Genomic DNA, 22,650 nt, shown 5'->3' on the forward strand with positions numbered 1-22,650 from the left:
TGTTGTGAGCCTTCGAGCCAAGATGGCTCTGATACCACCTGTCACGGGCCGACTTGCGAGGGTGCAAAGAGGACCGTGCGGCACTCGCTAGCCTTTGAAGGTAGCAAGTCAGCCTTGTGCGCACCTTGCAAGGAACAATGGAAACCACACGATATTAATATGATGCTAGCAACAAGCAAGAACACAGTTTTATATAATTGTGGAGCGAGCTCAAAGAGCGAGCTCAAAGAGCGAGCGGGCACTCGAATAAAAAGTTGAAATGATCTCACGGGACACAGATGATTGAATAATTCCTCTCTTTATTGATGGTAAGACGTTAGTAGGAGCTAAAGTACATGTGCTTACCTATACTAGTTCCTTAGTCCAACCGTCGCCGACTAGGAACTCCCCTACAAAGAGCATATCGGCCAAATTCTCACTTGGCTGTGGGAAACATCAAAAAGCCAAGGAGGGCCAAGCTAAATAAAATAAAATACAAAGAAAATAGAAATTACAATAATGCCACTAGCACACAAGCAACCAACCATGAGCTTGACTCATGACCCTGGGCAAGGTTGCTTGTGACATTACATGTCTTGGCCCTAACAATATGCATGGTAATTTCACTAATTTGTTGTTGGTTGATTAACTCAACCAGGAGGCATCTAGCTTTTGGTGCTATCACCTCAAGCTTTTGGTAATTTCAGACTCTCGGTTCTGACAGTCTGAAAGATTGGATTACTACAGCATGAATTTGATGGTTCACGCCATATAGACTCATAATGTGATTAATAAGAATTAGAAATCAAGAGAGTGAGTGTTTATATGCTTCAAGTTTATTGACAGTGTTTCCTTCTGGTCTACAACAAGTCAATAAGCATATCACGTACAGAAAAGCAGTAAGCTTTGTGGGGCAGTGCTGTAATGCCTCCTTCACTTGGGGGAGTGAACCTTTGGCGTTGCTTGAGTAGGAGTTCCCAGCCCTCCAAGAACAATGCGGAATTCTGTTACCCCCTATGTGTTTACGCTTGATGGCCTTGGGGGAGAGTTGCTGGTTGGTGAGGCTTCAACAGCACCTAATATACCACCAACCGAATCTTGCACTCATCTATTGTCATATCCTTGTAACAATATTCTTGCAAGCAATATCCTCTAGTGTTTCCATCAAAAACATACACACTGTACTAGTACTAGCATGAATAGCTAGAAGCAATAGCTTTCTGGAGCATTCTAGTGAGTTACTGGTCTCTCTTCATCTGGGGAAGTTAACTCGATTTCATGCTCAATGTCGTTTGCGCTTGATGGCCTTGGGGGAGAGATGGTGTTTGGTGAGGCTTCAACGGCACCTATAACACCATGAACTGAAGGTTGCTGCTGTCTTCCATTATAAGTATCCCAATTGGGGTCCCTTTGGTCATATAAGCTCATCACGGAATGAATTCTACTCCAAATTGATATTTCTGGTTCAATGCTCCTCAAAGTGTGCCTGTGTTCATGGAAGAACATGGCTGCACATATGACTAGAGATAATGATGAAACAACCCCGGCAACAATGAAGAGGCCCCGAAAGTTATCAAGGCTAAGCGTTAGACTGTTAGAAGAAGCTGTGGTGCCAGAGTCTGAACAAGTTGCTTTATTCTTGAACCACTTGTCCTCGATTTTCTTCATCTCAGTTCCCTCATGCAAACTAGTGATTGCTGTTGAAACATCACGCGTGAGAATTGAGCCTTTTTGAAAGACCTGCAAGTGATCACCCCAAAAGTAAAATCCCCATGTGAGAAAACATGCATGCGAGAGAAACACCAGAGGCATGAGAAAGAGAAACAGTGACAACTTACAAAGGCAAAACCATCAGCTTTAAATGTTGGCTCAACAATGGTATATTTTGAACAGTAAGTTGCAAGAAAAAGTTTCATGTATGGGGTTTCCTCAAAAGCAGCCGAAATACCATGCTTTCCATTCCCATTTTGTAGAAGTTCATCCAATTCTTCTGCAGTCGTGTATTTCCAGAGGTTTGCATCTTGAAATCCTGTTTCCTTCAGGATCGCATAAATAAAAGAACCTTCCGGATAGCCAACATTGTCCCCGTTTTTCAATAGCAGGTTTACATCAGTAGTGACTGGTTGAAGCTGTTGAACTGTTAAAATTGAACTAAAACTGGCAGTGTAACTTTGAGTTAGTATGAGAACAACGAAGCACCATACTATCACAACAAACCTAGCCAAGTTGGTCACGACTCGCTCCCCTGTTACAAAAATTAGAACAAATGGAATGTAATGAGCCATTGAATATGCAAACAGTTAAAGCTCATTTTTAAACATTTTATGATTCACGAGAGAGGGTGAGGAGTCATTAACAATGTAGTTTAACTTACTTTGTGCATAAACCATTGTTGAGAATGAGAACCATAAGCTTGTACCGATTTGATGAAGTGGAGGCCCTCGGAATTCCTTGTTTATCCGGTGTTCAAGAACCAAGACAACAAAACCAGTGAAAACAAAAAAACAACCGATTGCTACCCAAAGTTCCCAAGTCAAAGGCTTCAAGAACACCCATGTGCTTCTTGCGTCGTTTTTATCTTTGATAGGCACGACCATTGATATCCCAGATCCTGTGTATGGCAACGTGAAGTCAACATACAAGGATCTATTTGCTCTAATGGTAATATCACCAACTGCTGCATCATAGTTCTGTCAAGTAAAATGACGATGACGATGAAAAACTTGTATACTTTTGCTACAGTAAAATGTGAAATCACAAAGAAAACAGAAAAATTATTTAGGGTACAAATCATAAAGAAGAAAGCTGGGAAGAAGAATTTACCCCCAGAAACACTTGATCAATCAAATCATTGTAACCACCAGCACTCTCACCATTGGATTTTGCAAAGGGATAAAACTCATAAGGGACAGGGTATGACAATGATTTTATGACAGCTTCAAAGACTTCAATGCAGTATCCAGTGACATTACTTGTGTTAGTGCCACGATCATATGTTACATTTACAAATTCTTTGAAACCACTCTTCACTGGGACTAAAACTTTTAGTTTCATTCCACTCATAGGAATCTGCCAACCATGCGGAATTGAGGTGGTGTCTCCAGGCCATATGATAGTTCCAAGACTGGCATTAGAAGAAGCATACCTGTTTGTGTATTTTGAGTTTAAGTTTCTTACAAGTCCATTCTGGGGTGTCCAATAGCCCACCCCTCTTTCCCCATTATCATTCACATTAACTACCTGGAAAGTTGATGATTGTAGTTGTCCATCAATAAGATTGAAGTCTCCTGAAAGGCCAGTAAATCTCGTGCCCCATAGTTCTTGGACAAGTTCAGGACCACTCTGAGAGATCTCCAACATTTCTAAACTCGTGGAACCACCAGAGATGTTCATCTTGCTGGAAGAAGAAAAGTTGGTCTGTACCTTCTCAACTGCTGTGGCAAGTGCCCAAGCCGCATCATAAGCCCACAGTCCGAAAACATCCAATTTGACATTGAGGAGAGTTGGATTGTCTTGTTGGAATTTCCTTTGCCATCTACCTCTAAAATTTTCAAGCCGCTCTGTATTCGGAACATATGTCTTTAAACCCAACACCCCTTGCATGTTATCTATGACAGAATAATTTGAGGAACTAAAGAAGCTAGTCATGTCATTTGTCACTATCCAAGCAAAGCCTTTTTCCATCATTCCCATTGCATTTGCCCTGGAAAAAAGTCGAGAGCCAAGAGAAGGCAACATGTGCACTATGAAGACCCTGGTTTTCATTTTCATCAACTTGTCAAGCTCTGCATCTATTTGTTTATCAGTTGCCATAGAAGGAATGACAACCCAGTAGGGGATGCGAGCACCAATTGCTTGCAAAGCAGTAGTCAGATAAGGTATTACTCCCTTTCCAAACTCGTCATCAACACTGATGGGAACTGCTTCACTCCAACCAAAGGCCTGGATGATGGCACTTATGACTATCACTTGAGATGTGTCATTTTGAGCAATTCGGATAAAATATGAATTCCCAAGGGAAGGGCTTGTTGCTGAAAATGAGATTATGGGCACCTGAGCTTTATCTCCAAGTTCAGTCACAAACTTTGCTTGTATTGATGATTGTGGCCCTATGATGGCTTGCACTTTAACATTGTTTATCAAGTCCAGAGCTGTTTCAAAGGTGCACGAAATCTTGAAATTAAAAGGTTACATCTATGAAAAGCCTATAAACCACAATCGATATTTATTGGCCTCAAGTAAAATGAGACAGTCAAGACAAAAGTGGGAAAGCAAAACTTAAGCTGGTTTGAAGATTTGTTTAAAACTATATCACAGTTAAACTGTCAGTTTAAAAGAAAATCATGATCTACAAAAAACTCAAAATTAAAAGGACATGAAAAAGAGAGGAAGAGAGATGGTGAAAGAACCTGCACCAGCTGCAACAACAACATCGTTCGCAGAGTCCCTTTTGTGAAGGACCAGCCTAGTATGGTAGTAAGCATGAGAGGCATAGAAGTCGGAAAGGGCCATTTCGATGCAGCTCAACCCCATTTTCCCAAACCCGGTATCCAAGTTAAGAATCACTCCCACATTTACTGGAAGAGTCGTGTTCTGTGCCAAGGCCAAGAAATTAATCCTGAAGAGCAAGAAAAAGAGCAGAAAAACAAGGTTGGAAGGATTATTCCTGATCATGATTAAAGCTAAAGGTTTGCATTGCATGGCATCAAGGTAGTCCTTATTTATATGATGAGAAACAACTTTGTAAATTGAAGAATTCTTAGCTCCCCAGCCGTAAGGACTAAAGCCGGAGAAAAGAGGAAGTTTCCTGTTCATTCCTAACTGCTGACTTCTTATGTGGGAATAACAAGTAACTTTCCTTCATTCCTAAGAAAATTATAAGCTTTGCCTGGTTTTTGTGGATGTAAAAATAAACCAGCATTTTAGATTTTATACACCTAACTGGATAATTACATGATAGAAACAAAACTAAAACCACATAGTACTGAGTTGACAAATGACGAGTACTGACTGTCATCCTCTGAATTCAATAAACCCTATTCTGAAGGAGACTTGGCCATGAATCTTGACTTTCTACTTCAATACAAAAACTAAGAAGGCACAGTTAATATGCATCAATTGTTTAGGAATGCTCATGGCAAGTTCCTATTTCAAATTGCAATTTTGGACAGCATTGAAAGATTGGCCGAGACATCAAATTCAGGACAGCAGTCGTTGCAATTGATTCGAATGCGAAATACATGAGGAAGATTCATCCCATTCTCTTGGAGATCCAGAGAAGCCTTCCCCACCTCAGAAGGAGCTGCGTGCAAAGACAAAGTGAAAGACTCAAAGGGAAAGACTTGTGCAACATTACTCAGATTCTTTTGGACACCCGAAAGATGCAGACAGGTCTTCCCCATTTCAGAAACGAGCATATCAGGCTTCGGAATGGAGCTCACAAATGTCACCTCACAAATGTCACAAGGTTATAGGTTTTCTCTAAATTTTTCACCGCCCTTGTGATGGCGCCAAAGCAGCCCTCCTTACTTGACCAGCCAACCCTTTTACTCAATTTATTTATTTATTTATTATTATTATTATTATTATTTTTGTAATTTACTGAAAAAAATTAGACAATATTAACTCCTCTGTAACAGTCTGTTGGGTGACAGAGCGCCCACTTTACCCCGAAAGAGACCGCTACAACTGGGAACCCACCGCCTGTCCTTTATCAGATTTTTTATTTATAATAAAAAGAAATTACATGAGATGAGGAATGGGGGACTAGGCCAAAACCATTCCAACAACCAACCAAAACAACATTTCAAATGATTCACTCAATTGCTTAGTACACAACGGAAAACTTTCAACTAATTAGCAATGAGTAAGCTTACACATACACAACCCAACACACAAGTGTTTAACTCAACTAAAGGAATACAAGAGTGTTTCCGTCGAGGTGACCGGAAATCATGAAGCTCACCATATCCAAAATCTTACCTGCAATCATTAACAACGGCGTTAGGAGGGGAGACCGGGGGTTGCCCGGCCTTCCACTCCGACGCCCAAGTCAGGCTTATGCAAGAGAAAGAAAAGTGGAAAAAGATGGAGTAGTGGTGGCCTAACTTTTGTGAGAGGTGATGTCTCTATTTATAGAAGTAGGGTATGGTTGTACCCTCAAATTACTATATTGCCCATAAGTGGAGAGTGTGGGCTCTTGGGCTATCATATGTATTAGGCTATTTAAGCCTTTTTTATGTGACGTTTAGCGTGTGATCCCGGTATTTGGGCTCGGAAAAGGGTTCGGGTATAAACAAAGAGTACAACAACGAGTACAAAGAGTAACTTCGGCCACTCACTTAGTGTAGTTTTACACTAGTCACTCACTAGTTCCTCTCTTGGCTTTCTACCCTTATGTCCATGACAACCCCATTGGACTAGGTTTATATGCACAACAAGTGTGCATGGCGGTTGACACCCCCAACTGCCTAGGGTTATGTGACAGCATGCATGCTTGCCAAGCAATTATGCAACTTCCCTTGTGCAACCCACTACTTCTCGAAGTAACCGCATGATCTTATCCTCATTGGAAACTTCTTTGCATAAGTAACCTCCCACTACTTTGACAACCACCTTATGTAAGTAACCACCCACTACATGTGTGGATGTCTCCCACTACCTGGTAACCGCCGCGCATGATACTTCCCACTATGTGGTAACCACCATACGTAGTGCTTCTTGGATAACCGCCCACTACTTAGTAACTACCTTTTGTGAGTGACAACCCACTACTAGTGTGGATGACTCCCACTACTTGGTAATCGATGCCCAAGTGTCACACATACCATGCATGTAGGAAGCTTTTCGTGGCATGCTTGCGCACCCGACTTGCCATGACGCCCATGCACGCTGCGTGCGCACATGGTACTAGCTTGCTGCACCTTGTCTGTCCTTGAACCCTCGTGCGTGTCATCCTTCATGCAGCCCACGTTGTGCCATTGTGTTGCCTACTCGCAACACATGGTCTTAATCATCAGTGATTGCACCTTGTGACCACTAAGGTTCACATGTTGTCGAGCCTTAGACAAACCCGTGCAACGCACCCTGTTGGACCCTGGGGTGCATAGGTGTTGCGCATCCTGCTGCACACCTTTGTTGTGTACCCTGCTGGACCCTGGGGTGCATGAGTGTTGTGCACCCTGCTGTGTACCCGGCCGCGCACCCTAATGGACCCTTGACGGACCTTGGGGTGCCTAAGTGATTACCACCTTGACTGTGCACACTACTGCGCATCCTTGCATTGACTTGCCTTGCATTCTTGCGCATGTCGTCGACATATGTGCGTGTCTCGCTTGGGCATGGCACAAGGCTCACACCCTGCCTAAGCATCCTCGACACTAAGGTTGTAGCAAACATTTGGGTTCCACTCTAGAACACTAGCAGGAATCGAAAGAGCAGAAGCTAAACACTAATAAAATCATGAAAGGTCAGTATTGTCCCTACAATTCACTTTATTTACAGGCGTGTTTCCGGACGTTCTGACACGTTTCCAGCCATTTCTGACGCGCTTCCGAGAACAGATTCTGAACCTACAGAACACCAGCTATGTACTGGTAAGGCCGGAGGTGGTCAGAGATGGTTAGAAATGCTTCATATACGGCCATATACGTTTCCGTAAATAAGTCAAATACGTGGGGGCAATAATGACTTTGTGACTGTGGTTACCTAACTGGGCGGGTGCTAAAAAGGCACTGGTAGGTTAGTAGGTGCACCCGTCGTCCCACATCGCCCAGAGGAGACAAGTTGCTGTGTTTATATGTGCAGAGCTAGCACCTTACATTAAAACACGTTTTGGGGTGAAACCTTAAGAATAAAATTGTGAGGGCCCAAAGCGGACAATATCTCAATGGTAGGGACTGGGCTGTTACAAATTGTATCAGAGCTTGTCCCTGACCGGAAGTGTGCCAATGCGGACGTCGGGCTCCTAAGGGGGGTGGATTGTGGTGACCTAACTGGGTGGGTGCTAAAAGGGCACTGACAGGCTAGTAAGTGCACCCATCCCACATTGCCCGGGGGAGACAAGTTGCTGTGCTTATATGTGCATAGCTAGCACCTTACATTAAGACCCGTTTTTGGAGTGAAACCTCAAGAACAAAATCGTGAGGGCCAGTGGGCCCAAAGCGGACAATATCTCAATGGTAGGGACTGGGCTGTTACAGTGACCCTATAGTTGTGAGCTAAACACTAACACAATATAGTGAAACATCATTATTGCCCCTACAGTTCAATCTATTTACAGACACGTTTTCAGCGTTTTATAGAACAAATTCTAAACCTACAAGGCATAGGTTACGCGCTTGTATGGCCGGAGGAGGCCGGAGACGCGTTAGATACGGCATAACACATTTTCGTAAATAAGTCGGATACGTGGGGCAACAATGACTTTTTAACCTAAGTTATATTCTTTTGCCGTTTAAAGCTTTTGATTGTCGTGCACAACATCTCACTCCCCTACCAGCCTTGCCGTTTAAAGCTTTAATTGTCATTTCTGGTATTCTTCAACCTGTAATATTCTAGTTAAATCTTCATATTCTTAAGTAGCGTGTTAATATCTACTGATTTTTCAAAGATGTCACCGCTATATCAAAGCAAATAGAGTCGTCATTAGAGCAGTACTCTTTGTTATTTGGTGTCTGTTTAATTACATGAGTATTGTAGAGGTTTCTGATATTATTTCAAGTCTTTGTAATTAGGGGTTTAGGTTTAATGTCCTCCTTTATATTCAACATTTTCATTAATCGAGACTTGAGGGTAGCCGCACCAACCCTATATTAAATATATATATATATATAGGATTTTTCTCAGCTGCGGACTTCCGCACCGATTTTTTGGTGCAGATTTCCATTTTTGCACCACTTCCCGATCGAATTTCCTCAAACTTCCTTCTAGACATATCTAGATAATCTTGTGTAGATCATCTCTGCAAAATTTCAGCCAATTTGGTGATCGTTAAGGCCCTCAAAATCGAAAAACAAATCTGACGGACTGAATTCTGTCCGGTTCATCATCTCCATTTTTTTTTCGATTTTGAGGGCCTTAACGATCACCAAATTGGCTGAAATTTTGCAGAGATGATCTACATAAGATGATCTAGATATGTCTAGAAGGAAGTTTGAGGAAATTCGATCGGAAAGTGATGCAAAAATGGAAATCCGCACCGAAGGTTTCGGTGAGGACGTCCGCAGCCGAGAAGGCCTGTATATATATATATATATATATATATCGGTCAATTTTACTTACCAGCCTTGTCAAATTACATTGTCTAGGGACAATATTTCCAAGTTTCATTTTCCACACAAAAGTCGAAGACTCAAAATTTGAAGCCCTTTTCCCTCGGAGGATCATTGAAAGAGAATTAATTCCAAAGCTTCAACGTCTTGTGCTGCTACTATGGACCAGCAGAATCAAGTAATTGTCCTTTTTGAAATGACTTGTTGTCAGATCAATGCAGCATTTCTGTAAATAGGAAACACCTGAGTTCAGGCAAGGCTACGATGCTGCTGTTGTATGACAAGATTGATTGGGTTTCTCTCCAACAATTCAAAGCCATTGTTGTACAGTCAACAGTAGTCATTTTTGCAGTGATTTGATTTAGTCTGATATTTCAGCTCTTTAGTGATTTGTGTTGATAGATACAATAAATTTACCAAGCAACAACACCGTATTCATAGTATCATATTTATACAAGTTTATTGATTTGTTGTATTAACTATCAAGTGTAATGTTATAACTAATTTGATGTGACATAGCAACATAGGTATATGCCATAGGCTCACAGTAGTTTATTGAGACACATTCAGTAATAGTAATTCTAGCAATTCTCTCGTAATAAAGCAGTAGTTTTCTTGGGCAATCTAATGAGGTACTGGTCCCTGTTCACTGTGGGAAGTCAATTCAATTGCACCTTCAGTCTTTTGAGTTGCTTGAGGATTGGGATTCAAGCCAGCATGCTCAGTCCCAAAATGCTGTTCAACAACAATGTGTGATTCAATATGGTTCGCGCTTGATGGCCTTGGGGGAGTAGTTTTTGGTAAGGATTCATCTGCACTTAGACAATGAACAGGATCTTGCAGTCCTCTCATGTTATAAGTGTACGAAGTGGGATCTCTTTGGTCATATATCCTCAACATCACACGAATTCTTCCCCAATATGTGGTTTTTGGATCAAGGTTCAGCAAGGTGTGTCTGTGATCGTAAAAGAACATCGCTGCAAATATGAGGAGAGCTAATGATGAAACAACCCCAGCAATGATAAAGAGCCCCCAAAAGCTATCAACGGTTGGAGTGAGATTGTTGGAAGGATCCCCTGAGTTGGAGTTTGAACAACCTGCTCTATCAAACCATTTTTTCTCAATTTTCGTCATATCAGTTATCTCAATTGCATCTGAAATGTAACGCGTGAGGAGCGAACCTTTTTGGAAGGCCTACAGTTCACTTCCCAAATGAGAGAACATGTAGTCAAGGAAACCAAAGGCCAAGAAAAAAATAAAACAGCAAGTGATGAACTTACAAAGGCAAAGGCATCAGCGTTAAATGTTGGCTCAACCATGGTATATTTTGAGCAATAAGTTGCAAGAAGCAGTTTCAGGTAGGGGGTTTCATCAAAAGCAGCTGATATACCATTATTTTCAGTTCCCAATTGAAGAAGTTCATTCAATTCTTCTGTGGTGTTATACACCCTAAGTTTGTCCTCCTGAAAACCAAGTTGCTTCAAAGTCCCCAAAACAAAAGAACCTGATTGGTAGCCGACATTTTTCCCATCCTTCAGGAGCTGGTTTACATCGGTAACGTTCTTCTGGAGCTGTTGCACTGTCAAAATTGAACTGAAACTGGCAGTGTAACTTTGAGTCAGTATGAGAACAACAAAGCACCAAGTGATCACGACAAACCTAGCCATGTTGCTCACTACTCGCTCCCCTGTTTATATTAAAAGAAGTGGAATGTGAGTCATAAAGAGATAGAAAATGTAAACAAAGCTCATTCTAGATGAACCGCTTTTTTGGGTAATACCGGTATCCCACCTTATTTGGCACGTACACATCATTTAATGAAATTATGTGATAGATTAGATTTTCTGCCACATATGATGTCACATAAGGTGGGATGCATGCGGTATCACAAAAGTGGTTCACCTAGCATTACTCTTCAAACATTCAGGATTTAGGAGGGAGGATGATCAGCTAGAAGTGAGAGCTGATGATAGAAAGAGAGAGAATACACAAAATTGAAAGAAAACATATTTTTCATACTCCACATTTACACTCATCTCTCCTTGAGCTTTACCAGTTATACTTGTATTATCTTAACCTTCATCTTTGATCAAAACATATCAAAAACATAAAAATGTTGCTGAAACCGGTATTATCACCGGAAGTGGTCTGCTGCACTAAGACAGGGTGTATCATTGTTAACAGAACAAAAGATGGAGCACCAATGCAGAACAGTTTAACATAATTGAACTTACGGTGTGCAAAAACCATAGTTGAGAAGGAGTACCACAAGCTTGTGCCCATTTGTTGACGTGGAGGTCCTCGAAAATCATCATTTATCTGATGTTCGAGAACCCAGACTACAAAACCAACGAATATGAAAAAGCAACCGCTTGTTACCCAAAGTTCCAAAGTGAAAGGCTTCAAGAACACCCATGTGCTTTTAGGAACATTATTATCTGTGACAGGCACTACCATTGATATCCCAGATTCTGTATATGGTAATGTAAAGTCAACATATAAGGATCTATTTGCTCTGATGGTAATATCTCCAACTGCAGCATCATATTTCTGTCGAGTAAACATGCCAATGTAGTGAAAAATTGTTCAGTTTTGCTAGAATAAAATGTAAAATATATCGGAAAGCATGAAATTTGATCGGTAAAAGGGGGGGGGGGGGGGGGGGGTGGGGAGGGAGGGGGAGGGGAAAGAGGAGCCAGAGTTTTACCCCAAGAAACACTAGATAAACCAAATCATTGTAGCTACCAGCGCTCTCACTATTAGGCTTTGCAAAGGGATGGAACTCATAAGGAACAGAGTATGGCATTGATTTCATTACAGCATTAAAGACATCTATGCAGTATCCACTGAAAACAGTTGTGTTAGTGGTTGGATCCGTACTTGCGTTTACAAACTCTAGAAAACCAATCTTGACCGGGACTAGAACCTTCAATTTCCCCCCAGTAGGAATCTGCCAACCTTTTGGAGCTGAGGTGGTGTCTCCGGGCCATATAACAGGACCAAGGCTGGCAATAAAAGTACTCGTGTTTTTCGAATTTAAGTTTCTTACAAGTCCATTTTGGGGTGTCCAATATCCAATCCCTCTTTCCCCATTATCATTCACATTAACTACCTGAAAGTTTGATGACTGTAGCTGCCGGTCAAGAAGACTGAAATCTCCTGAGAGTCCTATGAATCTTGTACTTGATAGTTCTTGGACAAGTTTAGGGCCACTTTGAGAGATCTCCAATCTATCTAAACCAGTGGAACTACCTGCGGAAATGTTCATGTTTTTGAAGTTGAAGGTAGTAGTGTTAACCTTTTCAACTGCAATGGCTAGTGACCAAGCAGCATCATAAGCCCAGAGTCCAAAAACATTCAAGCTCACACTCGATAGTGTCGAATTGTCTTGTTGAAATCTCTTTTGCCATCTACCTCTAAAATTTTCAAGATCTTTTGTATTTGGAACATAAGCCTTTAAACCCAATACACCTTGCATGTTGTCTATAAAAGACGAATCCAAGGAACCGTAATAGTTAGAGATCGCATTTGTCACTATCCATGCAAAGCCTTCATCCATCATTCCCAATTCCTTTGCCCTTGCGAAAAGCCGAGTGCCAAGAGAAGGCAACATATGCACTATGAAGACCCTGATTTGCATTTTCATCAACTTGTCAAGTTCTTCGTCAATTTGGTCTGCAGTGGCCATTTGAGGAATGACAACCCAGTAGGGGATGCGAGCACCAACCGCTTGCAAAGCAGTAGTCAGATATGGTATTATTCCCTTCCCGAACTCGTTGTCAACGGTGATGGGCACTGCTTCACTCCACTGAAAGGCCTGGATGAGGTCACATATGGCTTTCACTTGAGATGTGTCATTTTGTGCAATTCTGAAAAAATATGAACTCTGAATGGCAGAGCTTGTTGCTGTAAAGGAGATTATGGGAACCTGTGCTTTATCTCCAAGTTCAGTTACAAAACTTGCTTGCATTGATGATTCTGGCCCTATGATCGCTTGCACTTTAACACTGTTTATCAACTCTAGAGCTGTTTCAGAGGTTCAATTTAGAATTTAATTAGTTAAATGTAGAGAAAACTTACTAAACTGATAAAATCTAAGCCACTTAATTCTGAAGATCAGCTCAACAGTATGACACATTTAAACTATTGACGGAACAAAAAGCAAGCAATTGATCATTCACTAGTATTTGCACGAGAAAAACCACAACATGGAAAGAGATCAGAGATGGAGAAAAAATCACCTGCAGCAGCTGCAACAACAACATCTTTCGAGGAGTCCCTTGTGTGTAAGACGAGCCTAGTACGATAGTAAGCATGAGAGGCATAGAAATCAGAGAGAGCCATGTTGATGCAGCTTAGCCCCATTTTGCCAACTGGATTATCCAAGTCAAGAACCACACCCACATTTATTGAAATTGTTGTGTTCTGTGCCAAAGCCAGGGAAATCCTAAAGAATAAGAGGAGAAGAAACGTAATGTTGATAAAAATCTCCATAATTTTTAAATCTCTTGGAAAGTTTGAAATTGATGCCACGGGTTGAGGAAGAAGACACATATATATGGATGGTAGGATTTCGAATAGAAAAATTAATAATGGGTTTCAAGAGTTGAGGAGGAAGAAAGAGGAAGCATTCTTCTCTCAAGAATGGACACTGCAGAAGGAGGGAAGTTTCCTCTTATCAGTAAGTCGGTGACTGCTGAGGAGCGTTAGAAGCAACTGCTCATTTCTGAGAAAACAAGCTCACACTTATTTTACTCTAAAATCAGAAAAACTCCAGAACTTTATAAATATAGGAAGCTATCAACCAGATTAATATAATCAGAGAAGAAAACGTACGAAGCATGATGCTGAACTTAGCGAGTCAATGATAGAATTTCTCCTTGGCTACCACGTTTCTTCTTCATCCAAAATGTCAAAGATCAGTAGCACCTTAACATTTGCATTCAATAAAGTCTGTTCTAAAGCAGTAGATTGGACATGAATCATGACCTCACTTCAACATATAGAAGAATTAATACATATCAGTTGCTTAATTACATTCAGGGAAGTAATCTCCTATAAGCATGTATCTGTCAATAGAGTAAGAAATTCTGAGATAACAACCACGTCAAAGGTTGAATCAAACTGGGATATTTTAATGCTACCATATTTTAAGCTGGGGAGCTCAGCATCCTAATAGCCACTGTTTCTGCATTACCATTTTGACAATAAACCTTCTTCTAGAATCACGACCTTAATTCCCTACTTCCGGGAAAACACTAGTGGCCCAATGCAACATCTAATGATATACATCAATTGTCAAAGGATATTCATCCAAAATGACTTTCGCTCGATATTAATCTTTTAAGATAGTGGGAAATGCTAAAATACAACCACCTGAAAGCCGAAATCGATTATTACCAATACCAGCATTTGCTGAATATATCAGGTGGTTTAGAAGAGTCTACCCAATCTCAACGTGAGAGACATGTGGAAGTGTCATCCGATTCTGTTGGACATCCAAAACATGCAGAGAAATCTTCCCCATATTTTAGATGGAAACGAGCAAATCAGGCGGGTAAGTGAGGAGATTAAGTTGATAAGGTAATCAGCCATAGACTGGTAACATGATAAATAAGAATACATCCTTAAATCTTAAAAATCAAGAGAGGAAGTTTTTATCTTCTTCAAGTATGTTGAAAGTGTTTCCATCTTGTCTACAAGCATCCTACAGAAAAGCAGTAGCTTTGGTGGGCAGTTTAGGAAGAACAAGCTTATTTATATGATGATGGGTGGTAGACTTTCAAATAGAATAATACATTGTTCCTGGGAAAACAAGCTGGAATGGTTTCCTTTTCATATAAGAAAAATCAGTATTATACACAGGAAATGCTCAACTGGATTATTATAACGGGAGAAGGAAAAGAAGCATAACTATGGATACAAAGAGTCAATAATAGAAGTTTTATTCAGCTACAACATTTCTTCATGACCAAAAGTGTCAAAATCAATAACACCTAGCATCCTAATTCCTAATAGCCACTGTCATGAATTAACATATGGAATGGAAGAACTAGTAAGCTCAATATAATATTTGTTACCTTATATCAATTGCTTAATAATACTCAGGGTATTAAGTCCTTATATATTCGATGTTCATTTATATGAAGCTGAATATGTTAGGATCAACTCTGCTAATAGAGCTGCTAATCTCATCTGTAGGAATCATGTAGACTAAGACTAGTTCTAGTGGTTACAAGAACAGCTGTAGTGCTTGGACACACATGGCAGCTTCTCCTTTTGTCAAGGATTGATCTTTTGATCCCAATCCTTGTATCTTGTAACAGTCGGCCTTTTGAGAGGCATTATAAGAATCATGGTGAAACTTTATTTCTCAGTTTTAATTTCAATTCCAGTTAGCACCCAACAGAATAATAACAAAGTATCATACTTGGCCTTTGAATTCAAAAAACCCTCTTATAAGGCAAGAGACATACACAAATTACTTCATCCATTAACAAAAACTAGCTTTCTCTTCAATATTCACCACACAATATATAGTATGAAATATTGAAAAGACAACCACATGAAAGCTACAACCGAACTGGGAGATTTGAGTGTGTACCTCTATTCACAGATTAGCTAAAGATACGAACTTTATTCACTGTGATTCCTTGAGAGTCTACCCAAACTCATAGTGAAAGACTTGTGCAAGATCACTCAGATTCTTTTGGAAACCCAAAAGATGCAGACAGGTCTTCCCCATTTTCAGAAACGAGCAAACCAGGCTTGGGAGTGGAGCTCACAAATTGGGTTCCACTCTACAACACTAGAACAGGAATTGGCTACAAGGCACGACTATGTCTGTAATAAGAGAATGAAGAATGCTTGATTGCCATACCGGAAAAAATTAATGAAATTCTGACTGATTCCTAGATAAATCAAACACTAATACACCAAGTTATATTCTTTTGTCGTTTAAAGCTTTGATTGTCGTTCGCTGTCTCCACCTGGAGTTGGTAGTCATCTAGTTTTTGGTACTGTTTACCTCCAAAGCATGCCACGTGCACAACATCTCACACAGAACCCACAACGCTGTTCTTTCTAAAAGCCCAGAATTTTATTATTCTCTCTCTGAAAGTTGTAATCTTTGATTGGTAAAAATGGCGGACAAGCCAAGCCGAGCTCTGGTTTTATACGGAGATGGGTTGGCCCGTTTCGTCAATCCATCACACACCCATCTCCATTCTCTCGCTTCCAATGCTTCCTGTGGCTTCTTGAGCCTCCCCAATGCTCCTCCCTCAGGTTATTTCCTCTCTTTATTCTCTGTCTAATTCTGTCTGCCGAGTGCCAATCCTAGCTTTTGGGTTCTATCAAGTTTGCTTTTTTATCATGCTCGACTTCAAAAAGTAATCTTCTTGATATCAAGTTGTTTTGTTGATAATCAAATTGGGTTGCTTTTAGTGATTTTTAGCATTGGGACTTACTTGGGTTTAGATTGCAGAAAGCGAGGATGAGAGGATTGCTAGAGAGTTTGCAGTGCTTGTGGATGCATATGAAGCTTATACCAATCCAGTGAGAACCACCTACTTTATACTCTTGCAATGTCTAGTTCATACTTTATAGTATGTACATACTAAGTAGGTTTGCTAAATTGGTTTCGCAGAGTGGAAGTACCACCAAAGAAGAAGGTGGGGAGAATTTCACCATATCCGAAAGGTAGAATGAATTTCGGGTTTCGCATGTTGTAATTGTAATGGCCGAAAAATGATGTATACTGTTTTTGTCTCAACTGAGGTACCTTTATCGTATGCTTTAGGTTCATGGGGATGAAAGCTGCTATAGTTACAAACAATCCAAGTTTGAAGTCTTTTGGTACCAGACTTGGTTTCTCCGTGCTGCCGAATGATGGTTTTATCAAAAGCAGTAAGTCCCAAGCCGAGCTGCCAGTTGAGTCCGTGGCAGCTGAATTGCTGAAGTTGCTTGGATTTGGACAGACAGTGGAGCCGAGACAGTATGATTTAGTGTTCGTGCATGTTGGGGCAGGTGAGGTAGATGTTAAGAATGATCAGGCAATTGCTGATGATGTGGAATATCCCAATGCTTTGGTTGGTGCTATAATGAACATAGGCAAACCTGGAACTGAAATCAGTCTCCATTTGCACTTGTCTGTTGTAATGAGCTATGGGGGTACCTCAGAAAAAGATGATGTCAACTTGTCATTCTCAATCAGTAAAGATGGTACCAACTCCAATCTGTCAAAGCTCGTTCCTCATCAAAGTTATACTATGAGAGGAGAGGCTCTGCGGAAGGATGTTAGGTGAGTGAGCACTTGGTAGTTTATTGTACCACTTGGAAGAACCTTTATATAACTTCAGCTATACTTTGGTGAACAGGCACCATTCCCCAATGCTATTGGCTCAATGGCAATATGCTGTGACCCGCAAGGACATGGCAGAGACATTCTCTTTCGAAGATTTCAAGGAGGTAGAATTTTGAGATTAATTTCCTGCATTGTTCATGTTTTAACTTGTCATCTCAACAACTGATTAAAACAAAAATAAATGAAAAGAGATCCAGTGATATAACTTGCCACAAACTTAACTTACCAGTCTAGGAGCTTATACACGTGCGTCCATCCTTCTTAGAAGGCCAAGCCTTATGGGTTCTATGCGAATCCATGTATTGAACAATTGAAAGATGATTAAAACTATGATACAGGAAACAAGTCCAGTAAGCAAACCAACCATCATAACACTATCAATTAAGTAGTACTGTTTCTAGTATTTATTATTTATTTTGATTAATTGCCACCAATTTCTGGCTTATAATATCTGCCTGAAACCCATCAACTTCTCCTGTGTTGTTAACCACATAATCTATATTATTGTCAGGAGACTCTTCACCATCCTTCTATGTAACATTTTCTTACCACTTAATGCGGCCTCTATATAAACAGTAGCTTCTCCTTTTTCCTTTCTCACACATCTACAATCAGAAAATGGCTTACACTTCCACGGTCTTCCTTCTCACAGCTCTTCTAGCTTTGACCGTGCCTTTCATGGCCACAGCTCGACCTTTGATGAATAACCCGATTGGTTCCCACTCGAACTTCGCATCCAGGTTAAAGTTGGATGAAGAATCATCCAACTGCTGGGACTCATTGTTTCACCTCCAGGCATGTACTGGTGAGGTTATCTTGTTCTTTGTCAATGGTGAGACTTACTTAGGTCATGGCTGTTGTGAAGCCATTAAAACAATTGAGCGCCAGTGTTGGCCTACCTTGCTCAGTTCTCTTGGGTTTACCACACAAGAGACTGATATACTGAAAGGCTATTGCAATGGAGCTGATCAAGTTCATACTCCTCCATCACCACCCACCGCTAGAGTTATTCCTTTGGAGAAGTGGTTTCCTTGAAGAATTTGGTTTTATTGGTTTCAGAACATGAATCATCATGGACGTGCCTCCTAACACCTAATAAAGCTTTGTTTGGTTCTATGTTTTAGTTTTGTATTTTGCTTCTTCTGTCTTCGTGGCTCACTTTTATGAATGTAATGGTTAAGAACAAAATGAAATGATCAGCTTCTTTCAAGTCTATGCAAATTAAACAACGCATGATCTAGTACTTTTCTGTGAGTTATTATAAGAAAGCAGTGAAATCACCTTCTATGTTAAAAAGAAAAATTACCCTGAATTCGTAAGATGCTTCATTTTAAATGTAATGTATGCATGCCATCAATTTACGAAATGAGTTTTACATTTTGGATTTACTTCATTGACAAAACCTTGGTCCATCTTTACATGTGAGACTTCATTCTTTGGTATGCAGCATGGTGGAAATCTTGTAATACCCGCAGATAGATTTCTGCACGAAGTAGCCTTCAAACTTTGGAAGGCCCCCAAATATGGAGCATGAGATAATTTTCTGAAACGTCATGGTGTGCAGATAAACGCAAGGGGCAGAGCTGTTTGTTGCTGGTCTAATATGTTGAACTGGTGTTTTTCAATATACCAGGCGCTTTCATCTGATAAACTGTACCAGGCGCTTTCATCTGATAAAATTATAGACATAATTTTGGCAGTGCTTACAGTTTTGATGGAATGTGTGTTTTTTTTTTTTTTTTACTCCAGTATTGCTGTAACAATTTGATTAAATCTGGGGGGACTGAGAGCATGCAAGTTTGTAGCTCCTGTTCTTCGGTTACATCATATGAAAGGTTACTTGCAACACATTGTGTTCATATAAATTAAAACAAAGGCATGTTAAATCCGGGAAAAAAAACGCCCAAAACCATAAATGATAATCAGAGCCGTATGATTCTGACTGTCCAAGTGTTTCTAAACCGTCTAATACTGAAGTCTGGCTAGCAGCAAGAGCCCAGAGGTATCCTTAGTTCATAATCATAGCTAGAAATGATCCAAAGTCAATGTCTAATTGATTCACCATGTCAAATACATTTGCTTCGAGTTGTATATATCCAACCTGTAGCAGGAACTAAAGACATTTCACATATTTATTCAATAAACTGTTCAAAATTGTTCCCCCCACTCAAAACAAGAAATTACTAGCAGTCTAACAAGGTCTTAAGACAATAAGAACCAAGTACAAACCACAGCAAAAGGAGAGAAGAGAAGGAGAAAAGCGCCACCATGAATGGCCATCCAACCATGAAAACACCTAGACAGAGCACAAGTAGAAAAGGGAGGAATGACTTCAAGACAGAAAAGGCATCAACCCAATGCCCCTTCAGCAGTACTAAAGCCGCCACATTCACCATGTTCCAATTCATTGATCCACCATAGCATATCCGATTCAAAAAGTTTGCTACGAATGAGTGGCAATTGCAAGTGAAGATGTTGTAGGTTTTGTGCTCAATGTAGCGAGTGCTTGATTGCAGGGCATCATCCCAGGTGAGTGCAGTCCCAAACTCTGCATGCTTGTAGCCATGCTTGCAAGTGTGGCCACCCAGATTTGGGGTAAAACAACACTGTTTTCAGCAATATAGACAAAAAGGAACATTTGGTTAGCAAGTTGAACCCTAATTCTCTCTTCCACAACAAGCACATATGTTCTGAAACATATGCACGACTTTCCCAATCTTCAATTGATTGTTCGTACATATTTGAAAAGAAGTGGCATATCAAACACTACCTGTTTTCTATCAAGTTGGAGATACCTAGCAACGGCACCAAATGCAAAATCATCAACATTCACAAAATTGGAGCCTGCAAAATCTAAAATAGCACCATCCTCCCTGCAAATGCCAACATGTCCAACAAATGGTGCCAACCAAGAGACGATAGGGAGAGGAGTCCAAACCAAACAACAGGGGAACTTTGCCTTCTTTGGATCAATGTCATCAAGAGGCCACAACTCATGCTGAATACTCTGCGTTGAGCGCAGCTGTTCAATATCATAAGCTTTCTTTATCTCCATTACAGGAACTCTACTACGATGCATTTGCTTTCTCTAATATCTTATGGAGAAACATCATAATGGGACTCACACTGTACAGTAAGCAACTCAGTTCATTCTGCCATAAACACAATGCAAATGCTTATTAGAGAACAACACGAAATTCTTAATCTGGAATGCAAGGAAACCAAATCAGAGGTACTAAGCACAACAATCTCAATAAGGGTTATGAAATTGTTCAAAATCTAACATCAATTTTAAAGGTTCGATCTTTAACAATGCATTGCTCCCCTAAATCACCCCAAGTTGTGGAATTTAACTCAGCAGAGAAAATTTGCTTCCAGCAATGTGAAAATATGCTGGGAAACATCAAATGACATCAACCATGCTTGAATACAACATATGGGTGGCTCAAAGTTTCAATTTTTGATGCATTTCCAAAGTTCATCTTGCTTACCAGGCTATACCCAAAATGGATTTTCCATCAAATCTATTAGATACATTCAAAAAAGAATATCAAAACCATAAGCAATGCATTTGGGTCATCAAAGATTCAAGCTTTAAGAAAAGATTCGATGCTACAGAGTACTAACCTGTATAGATTGATGATAGCTGGGCAGGAATATGAGAAGAACAGCTCCTGTGAAGTAAAAGTGTGGGGTTGTAAGGAATATATGATGAAGAAGGTGAAGAGGAAGAAAAGGAAGAGAATATGAACTACTCTTGCTGTTGTTGTTATTCATCCTTGTCAAGCTGGTTAATTGTATTTTGACTGGAAAATCCACTGAATTTAATTGCTTTAAAAACTCTCTTCTTTTTCTTGTTTTGGAACTGAAGCAGGGGAGATTGGGAGAAGGTGCATGAACCTCTGTGAGATTCAGTCCCCCAGTAGGCCCACTATTAATTTTCTTTGCCATGTAATTTCTTTTCCTTGCTCTGTTGGTTTCTTGAGCTCACCAACAAGCATATGAAATTATAAATCATGAATCCATAAGTTCTTTACATGTGAACGGTTTAAAAGCAAATCTCTTTTATTAGAAATTACCGTTCAATTAAATTTCGAAGACTCGAATTTTAGTCTTAGATACAACTTACAAAAATCAATTTCTTGTTATTATTTATAGAAATTCCTTTAAATGTATGAAATTGTTGTTTCAATTGAGTAACCTTATTTGATCTAAATAAGTCATATCTATGAGATTGTTTATTTCATAATTAGTAATAGTGATTGAACAACAACTGACGTCAGGGAGAAAAAGTATTAATGAAAGGTTTTCTGAAACATGCGAATAACAGGGCGTGCCGTGGAGACACTAGGAAAAAAGAGTTACCTATTGACTTCGTTGTTTTTGTATTTCTAGTTTCAACAAAGTACGATTTGCAAATTAACATGTTTTACTAGTGGTGAGTGTGCTAACTACTTGTCATTAGTAGATAAAGATTTTAATATCCTCTAATATCTCTGAATATAATAACCAATGTAGAACGAAATCAAAACACTTGGAACAAGAGAAATCAGTGAGATATTGCTTTAGTAGCAATCTTAAATCAAATATTTATGATCCACATAATCATCAAAACACATGATGTTAAATAAACACATAACTATCATGTGTTGAACATTCAAAATGGAAACCCGCACCAACAAAGTGTATTTCCTTTGAAGATTTTAATTTGCAGAGAACAATACGAAACACAAGCAGTTACAAAATATGGAATTAATCAATGATGAGTTTGAGAAGAGCATATCAATGGGAAGGAACCAAGACCGTTCCCAAGCAACAACGTTAAGATTGTGATTGTCGAATTTTATGTAGAAGTTTGTAACCATTGGGTCAAAAATGAATGTTTACGGATGCGTTTAATTTAGACCTTTGCTAGGCAGAAAGTAAGATTGATTGGCACAGAAGTGAGTTGGAGTTTAAGCTATAGATGCATGTGGTGTCTAGCGATAGTTGCACATTCTGCTTGAGCATCTTTCACTTTTGGCTTCAACTCTTGCA

The 22,650-nt window shown here is 39.9% G+C and overlaps 4 protein-coding genes across 4 annotated transcripts; 1 reads left to right on the forward strand and 3 right to left on the reverse strand.

Moving 5' to 3' along the window:
* Positions 1-1,209: 1,209 nt before the first annotated feature.
* LOC101306498 (glutamate receptor 2.7-like) lies at positions 1,210-4,794 on the reverse strand. The gene is made up of 5 exons (XM_004292742.1): positions 4,389-4,794; positions 2,803-4,130; positions 2,354-2,669; positions 1,818-2,224; positions 1,210-1,719 (listed from the first exon to the last, which is right to left on the reverse strand). The coding sequence occupies exons 1-5, from the start codon at positions 4,792-4,794 to the stop codon at positions 1,210-1,212; spliced, it is 2,967 nt and encodes a 988-aa protein (XP_004292790.1).
* Positions 4,795-9,875: 5,081 nt separating this feature from the next.
* Positions 9,876-14,605, reverse strand: LOC101306791 (glutamate receptor 2.7-like). The gene is made up of 6 exons (XM_004292743.1): positions 14,088-14,605; positions 13,493-13,977; positions 11,959-13,277; positions 11,486-11,801; positions 10,532-10,938; positions 9,876-10,445 (listed from the first exon to the last, which is right to left on the reverse strand). Exons 2-6 carry the CDS (start codon positions 13,803-13,805, stop codon positions 9,876-9,878), a joined length of 2,925 nt encoding a protein of 974 aa, XP_004292791.1. The 5' UTR covers positions 13,806-13,977; positions 14,088-14,605.
* A 1,783-nt stretch (positions 14,606-16,388) lies between these two features.
* LOC101307554 lies at positions 16,389-19,311 on the forward strand. The gene is made up of 6 exons (XM_004290987.1): positions 16,389-16,535; positions 16,735-16,805; positions 16,897-16,949; positions 17,050-17,550; positions 17,627-17,717; positions 19,061-19,311. Exons 1-6 carry the CDS (start codon positions 16,394-16,396, stop codon positions 19,145-19,147), a joined length of 945 nt encoding a protein of 314 aa, XP_004291035.1. The 5' UTR covers positions 16,389-16,393; the 3' UTR covers positions 19,148-19,311.
* A 337-nt stretch (positions 19,312-19,648) lies between these two features.
* LOC101307851 (protein REVERSION-TO-ETHYLENE SENSITIVITY1-like) lies at positions 19,649-21,406 on the reverse strand. The gene is made up of 4 exons (XM_004290988.1): positions 21,241-21,406; positions 20,739-20,765; positions 20,384-20,620; positions 19,649-20,219 (listed from the first exon to the last, which is right to left on the reverse strand). Exons 1-4 carry the CDS (start codon positions 21,388-21,390, stop codon positions 19,797-19,799), a joined length of 837 nt encoding a protein of 278 aa, XP_004291036.1. The 5' UTR covers positions 21,391-21,406; the 3' UTR covers positions 19,649-19,796.
* Between the last annotated feature and the right edge of the window lie 1,244 nt (positions 21,407-22,650).

The sequence above is a fragment of the Fragaria vesca genome, linkage group LG2 (assembly GCF_000184155.1).
Source record: "Fragaria vesca subsp. vesca linkage group LG2, FraVesHawaii_1.0, whole genome shotgun sequence".
NCBI classification, from domain to species: domain Eukaryota; kingdom Viridiplantae; phylum Streptophyta; class Magnoliopsida; order Rosales; family Rosaceae; genus Fragaria; species Fragaria vesca.

Bases quoted from the DNA above. Each gene is read 5' to 3' on its own strand.
- LOC101307851 (XM_004290988.1), bottom strand. From the start codon at position 21,390: ATGAATAACAACAACAGCAAGAGTAGTTCATATTCTCTTCCTTTTCTT. The intron at 20,766-21,240 runs GTTAGTACTCTG...TGTTTATGGCAG, and splicing joins GCTATCATCAATCTATACAG to AATGAACTGAGTTGCTTACT. The intron at 20,621-20,738 runs GTGAGTCCCATT...CGCTCAACGCAG, and splicing joins TGAGTTGCTTACTGTACAGT to AGTATTCAGCATGAGTTGTG.
- LOC101306498 (XM_004292742.1), bottom strand. From the start codon at position 4,794: ATGAACAGGAAACTTCCTCTTTTCTCCGGCTTTAGTCCTTACGGCTGG. The intron at 2,225-2,353 runs GTAAGTTAAACT...TTTTTGTAACAG, and splicing joins AACAATGGTTTATGCACAAA to GGGAGCGAGTCGTGACCAAC. The intron at 1,720-1,817 runs GTAAGTTGTCAC...GATCACTTGCAG, and splicing joins AAGCTGATGGTTTTGCCTTT to GTCTTTCAAAAAGGCTCAAT.
- LOC101306791 (XM_004292743.1), bottom strand. From the start codon at position 13,805: ATGTGTCTTCTTCCTCAACCCGTGGCATCAATTTCAAACTTTCCAAGA. The intron at 11,802-11,958 runs GTAAAACTCTGG...TTTACTCGACAG, and splicing joins TTTATCTAGTGTTTCTTGGG to AAATATGATGCTGCAGTTGG. The intron at 10,446-10,531 runs GTAAGTTCATCA...AGTGAACTGTAG, and splicing joins ACGCTGATGCCTTTGCCTTT to GCCTTCCAAAAAGGTTCGCT.
- LOC101307554 (XM_004290987.1), top strand. From the start codon at position 16,394: ATGGCGGACAAGCCAAGCCGAGCTCTGGTTTTATACGGAGATGGGTTG. The intron at 16,806-16,896 runs GTGAGAACCACC...TTGGTTTCGCAG, and splicing joins ATGAAGCTTATACCAATCCA to AGTGGAAGTACCACCAAAGA. The intron at 17,718-19,060 runs GTAGAATTTTGA...TTTGGTATGCAG, and splicing joins CTTTCGAAGATTTCAAGGAG to CATGGTGGAAATCTTGTAAT.